The sequence below is a fragment of the Asparagus officinalis genome, chromosome 1 (assembly GCF_001876935.1).
Source record: "Asparagus officinalis chromosome 1, Aspof.V1, whole genome shotgun sequence".
In the NCBI taxonomy this organism is placed as follows: Eukaryota; Viridiplantae; Streptophyta; class Magnoliopsida; order Asparagales; family Asparagaceae; genus Asparagus; species Asparagus officinalis.
Genome location: NC_033794.1, coordinates 127,771,650 through 127,784,750, shown reverse-complemented (window position 1 = coordinate 127,784,750; position 13,101 = coordinate 127,771,650). Strand labels below are relative to the sequence as shown.

Below are 13,101 nucleotides of genomic sequence, written 5' to 3'. Positions count from 1 at the left end.
ACCTAAAATCCTAAGCTCCGAACGCAGTTATCGATATATCTCTCCTTTGTCGGTAAGCGTCATGTGGCTTGGGGTGTGCACGACATCAATGTATTGCAGAGAGAGCCCCTCGTATTTTTAGTTATCTCTTTCGAATTAGTGAAAATGAAGACAGATGAATGTATTGCAGAGAGAGCCCCTCGTCATGTGGCTTGGGGTACGCAACAATTAATGAAAATGATGGGGCCCCGCGACAGTTGTTAGACTGAGACCTGAGCAAATAATCAGTAGACAACAGGTCCACGCTCGTGGGTACCCTTTCAATGAAGACAGATGAACGTACCGTTGTACGGGACGAGTAGATATCTGGCGAGAATATATGAAGGGTTTACCAGAATGTGATACCCACAGAGCTTTAGAGCTATACGTTTGTGAACCAAATTATTTCAAGTAAAATGACAAGGAATAGCCTTTGGTTTAGATCACTGAAGATTTTGAAGGATGTCGAAGATGCCAGAAAAGATCGACGCGGCATCTGAAAGCGAGAAATTCTCGATGAGATTCCTGCAACTTGGAAGCATCAGCTGGGTTGAGTTCATGAACAAGGACAAAAGAAGGAAAACTGAGAAATATTATGACGTTCAGCTTAATTCTCACTATTAGCCACAAGTTGAGAGAGCGCAGGAAAATATTAACACGATAATATTTATTTATCTATGGGTTAAAGGAGAAATAACAACAAAACAATCGCCTTGCCATGATTTAGTTAATAAATTGAACTGTACCAAACGTCTAACACACTTGAAGAAGAACTAGGTGGAAGAAGGTAATGAAATGTGCAAAGACAATTAATTATTGCAGTTAGTTCAAATCATATTTCGCAAAATGTAACCTGTTAGCTAGGACCGCGTCCGTACATTTGAGTTTATTTGATAATAATAAATCTCCATGTCGGTCTAATATATATGTCTAACGTTATATACAAGTTATAAGAAGTTACAATCAAGTTCGAAAGTGAATAGAGCAAGATGATAAGTTAATTACAGCTAATTCTAGAAAAATATCAAAAGTAAAAGCAATTATGTTTGAGCATATGGGATTTTCCATCTCTTTGTCATGAATCCAAAAGAACAAACCAAACTCAATTTTGAGATGTATAGCACGAGATATGAACGTTTTAGCGAGACAACGTCGAAATAGTCAACAATAGTTCGGGAACATATACTGATGCTAAAACTTGCATGAGCTATAACTTTTGACTTGGTTTCAGAATCACTATTAATTATTATAGATTTTCGGAAAGTTATCAATCTGGTCTATAAATCATCAATGGTTCTATCAACAATCGATCAAGCAAATGTCCATATAGTTTTAGCTCATCGATGGTTACAACTTAACCAGTGATGGTGACAACTTGACCATTAATGGTTAAGTTCAACCATCGATAGTTGATCAGATTTGTGATTTTAATCTATTTTGAACTCAATATTAGTCATTCATTACCAAGGGTATATAAGCTCCTTCCTCACAGTTTTCAAACAAGTTCTTGACCAAATCGAGAGAGAAAAAGAAAGAGGAAGAGAGAGAGTTAAGGTTTCAACCTAAGAGAAAAGATCTTGCTCATGCTTCTCAGAAAACATCCTCAACATTGTTCCTCATCATCAAATCTTCAATCCTCGAGGAGTATTGCCCTTAAACTTCATTGTCATCGTCATTCTTCTCAAAGCTTCATTTTAATCATTTGGAGAACAGTTTGCACAATCAAAGGGCTGCAAGATCTTTCTATATTGTGCTTAATTGATATTTAATACTTTGTATTAAACTTATTTTTTATGATGTCCTCAAGCTAGGGTTTAATTGAGGAACTGGTCACTAGTTAGGGCTAGGGTGGCTCGTGTGTGAAGAATTATGTTAGATAGCTAGTTAGGAGAAACTAGGATTTCGGTCTTGTAAGTTTGCTGAATTGGGTTTGTAATTCATAAGAACTTTCATATAGTGAGGGAGCTCCTTCGCGATAAGTAAGAGTGGATGTAGGATTATTTATCCGAACCACTATAAAATCTCGTGTGTTCTGGTTGTGATTATTCATGTGATCATTGCGTTGCTTATTGTTTTAATTTTATCTGTTTTATTTCTGCTACATATTATCTGTGATATCGAATAGCGAGGAGGGAGGGGTCAAGTGGGCACATGACCCCATGACCCCCACCCCAAACCCAACCCATAAAAACCCATCCAACCCACCCATACACAGCAAACACCCAAAAAAAAAAAGACAACTTCTGCGCCCAAGGAAAATCCTCTCGAAGCTTCATGTGAGCTTCTTTTGGTGAAACAATTTAAGACGCACTTCATCTTAAAAATACAAAATGGTTTAAGGCCCAAATTTTAGTGGGTTAGATTGCTCTCTAGGAGTGGTACGTAGTGTAATTTTAGGATGCATATATATAGTAACCTTTACGTGTATTTTTCCGTAATTGAGTCTCTCATAAGCACCCTAGTTCTCTCTCCAGCCAAAGGATATTCAAAGCTTCAGAGACTCAAAAATTTAATATTAGGCAAGGTAATTTAGACATCAGAGTTGCGGAATTTTGATTTTAGGAGGGGTAATTTGATCAAACCTAGCTAAAATTTTCTCTCACGTTGTTCAAGTTCACATCTTGAGAAGTTTGTTCATAGTATTTGGGATGAAAATTGCCTTGTTCTTCAATTGGATGCAACCGTGCAACTCTTTTGCTCCTTAATATTTTATAAACAAGGTTTAATATGACAAAAGTTTTTACGGACAAGTTTTTTGCTTTTGATCATTCTTGATATAGAAAAAAGATCACTTCTATAGGGATCTTGTGCTTTACGTGTGGTTTTTGCTAAATTGACACATCTTAAAGGACCAAACTATAAATATTGAATCAATGGAGATGTAACTTTTAAAAAGTAGCAAATTGTCGGGATAGTTTGTAAATGACATTTTAGTATGAATTACTCCTCCTTTTTCATAAATAACCATTTTATATGTGATAATTTTGTTAGGTTTTCAAGTTTGGGACTCTAGTCTCTTTCAAAAAATATTGATATTATTGAATATGACTATGAATATAATTGTTTATTATATCTTTTAATAGATGAAACAAGGGTGCCCTCACAAGCTCTAATTCCTGACTTTGCCACTGACGGTCTACGATTATATTCAATTCCTTAGCTTGCATCTCAGATCCAACACACCCAAAAACAATATTTACTAGTTCACGGACAAGAAATTGATTCTCCCGATTGAGAAAATATCGCTTAGATCGAAGCATTGATGGAAGAACAGAGAGCTGAGAAAAAACGCGGATGGATAGACCGCGTAAAAGTGATGATCCCGTTGGAGGCAAGCATAACAAATAATGAATTAGGCCTACTAATGCCTACTAATTCTTTGTAATTGTTGTTCTCAGATATTATAGGCCCACAAGCTAAAGCCCAACATTGACTGCTAAAGATTTTTGAAATTTTGAAGAGAAAAATGCTTTTTAAGGACCCAAAATATGGGGCCAATGGATGGAACATGTGAGGTGTCCCCTCCCTATTACATAATGAGCTGGTTATGTCAGCTCATTATGCAATAGGAGGGGACATGTGAGAGCCAGCTCATTATGCAATAGGAGGGGGACATCTCACATGTCCCCTCCAATGGTCACATATTTTTGGTCCATGTATATGTGCATGTTTATAAACAATAGTCACAAAAAAGAGGTCCAGAGCACGACAGAGGAGAAATTTACAAAGAGGTCTGTGAATTTAAAATTTTTGGGATAGGTGGGAAATAGTGGATGATTTTTAGTTATTAAATTGAGAAGGTAGTTATGAATTTGATTGTAATTTTTTGTCCCTCTACTAAATTGTAAATTATTGTAAGTTGCGTGCTTAATTTTTGAAAGAGGGGTAATTACATATTAGTCCCTTAAATCATCATTAATTACCAACTAATCTCCCAAATCTCCGTGTTTGCTCATTAGCCCCTCAAATCCGCAGTTTTGTCGCAATTCCGTCCCCTTGGTTTACTAATGTCAGTTTTGTGGGGAATATTCTGTCAACTTAAACAGAAATTAATGGCTTTCCCATTTTACCCTCCCTAAAACTAGCATTATCATTTCAAATCTTACCAACTCATTTCTTAACAGGTTTATACCCACAACCCTCTCAATCTAAAACTAAAACCCTGTAACTCTTTCTTCTCCATCGGTAATATTCCCTCTGCACCCTACGAAGTTTAGGTTACTTGAGAGGTAGAAACTCATAGACCGGAGCAATGAGGTAATTCTAGATGTTTGGTTAAGGTTTAATTTGACAAAAGTTAAGGAAAGCAACAGAATTTCTAACAGAGCGATGAAATTGCAATAAAATTGAAGATTTGAGGGACTGATTAGCAAAGATTTAGATTTGAGGAACTGTTGGGCAATTTGGGATGCTTTAAGGGACCAACATCTAATTAACCCTCTGAAACTTGTTGCGAAGCCCAAAAAGCCCACTCGTCGCTGCGTCTCAGCCCATCGACGCCTTCTGCTCCCTCATTGCTTCGTCGTCTCCATAGGAGACGATCCCCTTCCTGAGTCAAGGTACGAAATTAGTGCCTCCGACCTCCTCAATTTCGATTCACACCCCTAAATTTTCTGCCAAGATGACTCCTTTTTGTTGCCAACCTGTTCAGTTGCGTTGAATATTGCAATTTCCTATGAAATTTACAGTTTTTTTTTTGTATATAAGACTGCCACATGGGTTTCTATTGTAAAAAGATCCCTCCTTTTTATGTTAGAGCCCAAACCCTGATGCAAATCAAGAGATCTTTATATTCTGCCGGTGATCTTTTAGCTCAAAACCCTAGCTCCCAATTATCTCCATTCTCCCTAAAATACCCAAGTGTCTACTGGAGATGTTTGATGCATACCTCTAGGGTTACATTAGATTCTCAAGCTTCTGGGGTTGAAAGTACACAGAATGCTAGATGCTACTCTAAACTGAGGAAGAACAAAGCTAAAGAAGACAATGTATTGATCAGAAGCATAGTTTCTATACTTCAAAGGACGGATAAATGGGATCCATTGCTTAAGCAACTATGTGATATTTCTGGTTCAGAGATCACCTCTCCCGTCGCAGTTCAAGTTCTCAAGCGCATCAAGAAACCTGAGTTGGCATTTAAGTTCTTTGATTGGTTAGATAGTTTACAAGGTTTCGATCATGATAGTGTGACCTACACTACAATCCTCAAGGTTTTGACTAGAGATTGTAAAGCTTCTCATGCTGAGATTGCTGAGTCTTTGCTTCGGAAAAAGATTAGTCTAGGTTTAGATGCGACTCCGTGTGATTATGATTATGTGTTACATCAATGGGCTTGTGTTGGGAGGACCGATATGGGTTTGGGTTTATTGAATGAGATGATTGGACTTGGATTTAGTCCCGCGATTACCTCTTGTAGCATACTCTTGGAGGGGCTTCTTGATTCGAGAGAGGAGGATTTGGGGTGGGATTTGTTTCGTAGAATGCTAGATGGGAGCATTGATGCTCTAGAAACCGAAACCTTCAATGTTGCTATGAAGTCCTTGTGTAAAAAGGGGAAGTTGAACGAAGCGTTGGAGCTTTTCGCAACGATGAGAGGTAAAGACTATGTGCCTGATTTGGATACTTACAATATCTTGATTATGGGGTGTTGCGTGAAGGGAGAGGTCAAAATGATGTTCGAGCTCTTCAAGCATATGCTTAGTACAAAAGTAAAGCCAGATAGTTATACTATGAATCTACTGATTAAGGAGTTGTGTAAGCAAGGTAAACCTGAGTATGGAAATGATCTCTTCAATCACATGAGAAGAGTCGGTTGGTTGGATAGGAAATTTGTGTACTCTCAACTCGTTGAGTCCCTCACTATTTATGGATGGTGGATGAAAGCGCTGAAGATATTCGTAAAGATGGTCAGAAGAGGGCATCATCCAAAGTTAAGCCTTTATAATAATCTTATTAGGCATTTGTGCATGGGTGGTAGGTTAAGGGAAGCACATAAGTTGAAAGAAGTAATGTTAGTGAAAGGCTATTTACCGGAAATTGAAATATACAATGGCTTGGTAGATGGACTGTGCTTGATTGGTAAGATGGAGATGGTTGAAAAATTGTTATTGGAGCTTCGCAATAAGGGTTTGAGCTTTAGTTTTGCGACGCATAACATAATTCTTCGTGGATATTGCATGATAGGAAATGTAAAAGCCACTTTAGAGTGTGTGGAAAGGATGATAGAAGAAGGTTTGGAACCTAATAATGAGTCATGTAAATTGATAATAACTTGTCTTTCTGCTAAGGGAAGTGCTGTTCGACTTAAAGCACTTCAAACTGAGGATCATGATGTGTGTAGATTATTGATTGATGAGCTCAGAAAGTTGAAGGATACGGATTCAACTGCTGATATATCAAAGGAGAGAATAATTTAGTGGCTGTTGCATGATGTTGCTGTACCAAGAAAAAAAATAAATCTTTGGTGCTTAAAATTGTATCAGGGAAGCAATTAGTTAAGGGGGTTGGTGACCTGTGAAGAAATGTTTGATGCTCTTTTTTATAGTGAAGCATACTGTCTAAACCTTTGGGATAAAGGATGGTTTTAGAGAACTTGGTTGGAAGCAATTAAGAAGGATAATGACAATGGTTCACTTAACGGGGGAGAAAGCCAAAGATCGAATAGAATGGAAGAATATGATTCATGTAGCGGACCACAAACATTTAGGATAAAGCTTTGTTTTTGTTGTTGTTGTCGTTGTTGTATACCGTTTAAACGTTACAAGCTTTAGTGTGGTTTGGCGACATTCTCAATGGTTTTGCTGCAGGGATATATGAATTGTGAGGATTAAGGCTTGGGAGAACCAAAGATTGTACAGGAAATGTATAAGTTATTTCCGTCTATAAGAAAATTTTAGAAATCCTTTTTGTAAATTGTTCATTCAAGAAATATTGCTTCTTAACTTAATGTTCAGATTGTTAGAATAATGAAGAGTTCTTTTCCCTTTTCTGCATGATAGCATTGCTTCTTAACTTAATGTTCAGATTGTTAGAATAATGAAGAGTTCTTTTTCCCTTTTCTGCATGATTGCATTTTCTCAATTCAAAATTTTTCTTTTTTTCATTTGTTCTCTGTCATATAGCTTTTACCTTAACATTATTTTTCTAACAATTCTATTAAGGAGTGTAGATAGATGAGAAACGGTAAAGGAATGCAGAAATGCACCACTCTTGTGCAGGCATAAAACAGGAGGAAAACTAGATGTCAAAGTTTAAACTGTATCTGTTGTAGTTCCTTCTTTGTATTTGATGTCATACACACACTAGTATAACACTCTGTTCTCCGTTTTACCCCTTTCCTTTAGTTCAATTCGGTCACCAGTTTTAGCGAATCATCTTTAATTTCCTTTGTTTCTGAACTTTATTAATTAATTAAACACTGCCTGATTCTCCAACATGTAGAAATGAAAAGCATCCTATTAGTAGACTCAATCAGGACATACCAAGGATAGATAGAGTTAGAAGTTTCTAAACTTATACCGGTGATATGAGGCATGAAATTAGCAAATTACCCAAAATACACAGTTAACCTAAGACGACAGAAGCTACAATTGCATTAGTTCTAGTTATCGCTGAATCATATATCTGCATATGCTTCTAGTAAGGCGTTCAATTACTACAGTTTCTTGAAAAATTTCCTTCAATATGCGTGTGTCGTTCTTTAGCCAGCATAAGTGGAAATGTTGAGGTTGCAGGGAATTGCACTCAATTTATTTGTGAGAACTAGATGTGATAATGTAGACTCATGAGAAAGCTTAGTTGGTTAGGGAATATTTCTGCTTTGTTAATATTTAAATTTTGTGAGACTGTAAAATTGAAAGGCTTTTAAATTGTGGCATTACAATTCTTTCCTTAACAAGATGCCATTTAATATTTCTGCATCTTCACATGATGATAAGGCATGGGCACACAAACACAGAAAATTTTGGGGTTATGATAGTAGAGATATTTTGAAATGCTCATACTCAACATGCAGTGTTATCTAATATAACTCTAAACAATATAAACAACCTCCACTTTCTTCTCTAGAGTATCTGCTTTGCTCATGAATGAAGTTCTTCTAGTCTTTCTATTCTCTAGAAGACATAGGGAATCAAAGCCCTGACCTCCATAGGGAAGTTTTGGAACTTAGACTGATACCACTTCCTTGTTGCATAACTCCTGCCCATCAACTATACCATAGAGCCCAAGGCGAAGGAGAAGGCAAACACTGTTTGAGAGATCAATGCAACTCCTATCCACTCTATAATCTCAAAGAGATAATGTGGGCAAATCACGAACCAAAACATTCCCCCTTTAGGAATCTTGTATCCTTTATCATCCTTCTCCCTTAGTCTCGAAAGAAGATGGTGTGATGGTAGAAGTTGCCAATGATCCCTACAAGAAACAAAGCAACCCCAGGATACTTCGAGTCGATCACAGGCTCTGCTACTTCTTGACAGAGATATTGTGCATAAATCATGATGATGGAGGTGGTGCAGTAGGTGAATGATATAAAAACCACTGAATCGATCATCATTGAGCCGCTATAGCTATGAATGAACAGGACCTGTGAAGCCAAATTCAGAAGAGAAAAACATTAGCACTTTGCCTGTTTCTCAGGATTGCTAGATGTTAGGGTTAATTGCGGGTATGTCTCTTATACTACCTCTCAATTGCGGATAGACCCCCTGTACTATCGCGCAATTGCGGATAGACCCCCCGAGTGATTTTTTTTGACTATTTTATCCGCCAGAAGGTCTATTTGTCAAAAAATAATTTCCCTCTCTTTGAGGGTGAAAGAGTCAAAAAAGTTCACTCATGTGGTTTATCTAACTACAGGTGTCTATCCATAATTAGGCGATAGTAAATGGGGTCTATCCACAATTAAGCATGGATGTTATAAAGATTGTTGTATTCTTACCTCAAATACTCTCTTGAAGAAGTGAAGACGACTGAGTGCAGAACTGAGTAACAAACACTTTGATCCAGGGTTGCTGAGAATTGTAAGAGAGCCAAGGCTTGCAGCAAGTGCTGGTGTGTATCCCACAAGCATCCCAATCCTGCTTGCTACTTTAGTTTCCTTCCTGTTTTCTGGTGAACTCGAGTTTAAAAAAAACTTGGGAGTATGGAATATTTTTGCCTCTGACTTCAGAGAAGCCGGCATTTAACATGGAAACTAAGGCTACTACAGACGCAACCTTGACAAAGACGGAGGCAGGACCATGAAGCTTAACAAGATAGACATTCTCTGTGTTTGTGTGTATGAGTGCTGTGGTGTCTTTTATGAGAAATCATGTGTCTTTTATGAGAAATTATGGGAAACCATGTGATTCCTACGTGGCCCTTTACAGTATCAGGAGAACTTGAGGATATCATTGCCTGCAGAAATATAAGCTTCAGAATACTTGTTATGTCTACTTCAAAACCTAGTGCCCAATAATAACCACAAAATTTTATAACACGAGATATAACACAGATGAAGAGGCAAATTCAGTCACCATACTATTTATCTCTATTCAACAGCCTACACGTGATTACAGGAAAAAAGAGCCAAACTTCAATCACTCTACTATACATCTCTCATGGGGTAAAATACTCTACATAATGCACCATGTGGATCTCAAGCAAAGAACCTCTGAGCCTGAGCAACAAATGAAAGAGAGGGAAAACAGAAGGGGGGAAAAACAAGCTGAATGTTAGATATGCAATCCACTAGGATTCATACAAGAATACATCTCCAACTGATTACTATGTTCAAATTGACCTCAAGAAGAAATCTTGAAGGACACAAGGCCATGGTCATCTGAGTGTTCTTGAGAGGCTCTGCCTCCGCCTCAGACGGGGCTTCTTATCTAAAAGCAGCAGTAAGCCAGCATTGTTGTTTGTTATTCCAAACGTATACCTGACATAAGCCAGATGAACAATCAGCTACCATCCATCATCACAAATAAATTGCAAACTTGTGATAGCGTGTAAATTGAAACACCAGTACTTACTTGGTTCTTGATACTCTTCTCCTCCAGAAAAGAAATGAAGTGATCCACTAGAGCAAGATACAAAAAGCAAAAAGAGTAAGTAAACATAGAATGATATAAATAGCTAGATGTGATGCATGAAACAGCACAAGAAAGAATGTCCTTCAAATGCAGTACTGATTTACTACATAGAGATTATAGGTGAGATCATACTTTTGAGAACTTAGACAAACTATTCAACTTGGTGGAAACAAAAGGGTTCAAGAGACAGAGCCACACGTATCTATGAGACAGTAATACTTTCTGTGCTTTTTGAAAAGTAATCGAGTCTGTTGTACTTGGTGGAAACAAAAGGGTTCAAGAGACATTGCCACACATATCTATGAGACAGCATTACTTTCTGTGCTTTTTGAAAAGTAATCGAGTCTGTTGTAATACTTGCGCCGCAAAAACGCATTGTTTTTCTTACTTGAATAGTGATATGCTATAAAATATATCGGTAGTTATTTGAAGCCTTAAAAGTAAAATATAATCGGAATAAGATGGGATAAGCTCATATCAAGTAACAAATAGAGACCATATATATTTTACAGTAAAAATAGAGACCATATCAAACTTTGTATCGGTGCCTGATTATTACAGTAGCTTACCTCTTGCAAGTTGCAACCCCTATGCTAAGGTTAATAATGAGATTTTTATTATATTTGTTTCCTTTTCCATTTCTTTTTCACTAAACATGTCATATAGCCACAACTATACCAACTACTGTTAGTTCTTAGGATATCATGTACATCAAATAAATCAACTTTCCACGAATAGTACACACTGCACACATTAATAGATGAGAAGACTGCTACGCAAGCTCAAAGCTTAAAAATATTGAGAATAAAAGAGCTAAGAATGCAGGACCCTACCAATTGACCCATAAATAAGGAAGTAAAATAATTATTAAATTTAAGATAGAAAAGATGGCTACACTAGAGAGTACAAAATGAGCTAATCAACTAAATGCCGTGATTAGTACTGGATTCTTCTGGTCAACCATAGGCAACTTCTAGAAAGGCTGCACAATCACGAATCACATTCATACTGGACGCAGTTTTCTCTCCACGGCTCGACCATGTGACAATAAGATCCTATAAACAGTCCATTGTAATTACCTCCCTACTCAAATATTATTACCCGCCCGCTATTTTATATAAGGTACTCAGCAGCAATTCTGAATCTAAATAGAGTTGATGTCTGCCTCTCTGATGAGAGTTATGCTCAAAAGACTAGGATGAAGTCCATTTTGGGGGAAAAGTTTTATGTTTTTTCTTAGAATTATAAGATTATGATAGTTATTAATGATGAAATGATCCCAAAGAGGAAAATTCTAAGAACTTCCAAAAATTATGGTAATCTCTTCTATATATTATCTAACGAGTGAATGTCATGAAACTACCACGAACTTTAGGGCATTTTACCCAACTAATTTTCTTAGAAAACTACCATAAACTTCCAAACTGCTAAAGAATTTCATAAACCATTGAAAATTATTGCTAACGACGTTAACATCTTGGATAAAAGTTCTAAACTATCCATATTTTTATCTATCAACCCACAATGTTCAATAAGAAAATTATGGGAGGTATATAAAGTACATGGGGCAAAATTGACCAAAACACACAATATATTTAAGCTTATGGCAACTTGTCCTATCATGTTATTTTTCTCTAATAAAAAAAGTTTACAGTAGCTTGTTCTACCTCAAAGTTCATGGTAGTTTTGTGAAAGTTAACTATATAACAATGGTGCTCATCAGATTATGATAACCAAATAGTACTTGTAACCCAATCATGCCAGTTCATACCAAACTACAGTATGCTTTTCCTACACCATACTAACCAAGAGTCTTGGAAGTTACCTTTATCGCCGTAACAATGGAAAAACTTCTGATAAAAGAATGCTTTTTAACCATCTTGTTGTTGGTGTTTTGCTGTGCCTGCGGCGTAACCTCCTTACACAGCTGCTGAGCTATCTCCCTCAACAAGATGAGCTGCGCCTTGTCCTTCCCCATTGTTAGCATCGTCTGCCTCATTGTCTCCCTGTCCGCTTCCAGCGCCTGCAGCCTCAAATTCAAGATCTTAATTTCCTCCTCCTCTTTCTCCACCTTCTCCTCCTTTATATCAATCTCCCTCGGTGGGCTTATATAACTCTCCGGCCCACAATAATGCACTCTGTCCACAGTATAAACCCTATCGCTGATGTCATCCTTCACCGGAAACAAGCTCGACACAGGGCTCTCTGTCGATAACTTCCTCGCATGCTGAGGCTTTTGAGGGGAGAAACCCACCACCCCTTTTTCTTGAATCTCCATCTGCGTAATCCTCTGCTCAAGATTCTGTATTTGATCCCTTGGGGTTTCACCAAACGCGTACTTATCAAGATCCGTGCTTGTTTCTTCGTTATTATCCGGTATCTTGCATCTCAATGGAGGGTAATCGAAGGCGGCGGCTGCAGCGTTGAGGGCGTTGGGAGTATGAGGCTCGGAGATGATCGGGCCGAAACCGAAGTTTACAAGGCGATGCTTGTAGGCTTGGATTTCGCTGGTTAGGGATTGGATCGCGAGATCTCGCTTGAAGAGGAGTTCTTCGAGCTCGGCGATCTCTTCCTGATCGTGAGACATCCTCTCCTCGGCGTACCGCTTGAATTGGCGGAACTCCATCTGGACCTCCGCCTTCTCTCGCTGCAGAGGCGACGCTCATCGACATCGCTCGCTGGCGGCGGAGCGCGGCGGCGCTCCGCTGCCTTCTTCCAGCTCGCCATACAGCTCGCTGGATGCGACTGCTGGTGGTCTGTTTAGGGTTTGGCGGAGGGCACGCGCGCCTGCGTTCTTGATCTCGACGCGGGCGGTTGACGTCGCCGGAGTGGTTATCGCCGCCGACGTCATTGTCCAGCTTGCGCTTCTGGGTTTGGCGACGGCCGCAGAGGGGACGTGCATGACGCACGTGTCGCCGGAGAGAGCGGCGGCGGAGCGAGATTTGAGACTACCTATGATTTTGACCTTCGTCTTCTCTTCGATTTCTCAAAACTAGGGTTTGGCTTC

At 38.4% G+C, this 13,101-nt stretch overlaps 1 protein-coding gene and 1 long non-coding RNA gene across 2 annotated transcripts; one reads left to right on the top strand and one right to left on the bottom strand.

Annotated features, from left to right (window-relative positions):
- Positions 4,490-9,442, top strand: LOC109840401. Its single transcript, XR_002246922.1, has 2 exons — positions 4,490-4,577; positions 8,878-9,442. It is a non-coding gene; the product is annotated as an uncharacterized LOC109840401 (long non-coding RNA).
- Positions 7,901-12,770, bottom strand: LOC109840331 (myosin-binding protein 7-like). The gene is made up of 4 exons (XM_020408963.1): positions 11,920-12,770; positions 10,035-10,081; positions 8,960-9,940; positions 7,901-8,605 (listed from the first exon to the last, which is right to left on the bottom strand). Exons 1-3 carry the CDS (start codon positions 12,718-12,720, stop codon positions 9,838-9,840), a joined length of 951 nt encoding a protein of 316 aa, XP_020264552.1. The 5' UTR covers positions 12,721-12,770; the 3' UTR covers positions 7,901-8,605; positions 8,960-9,837.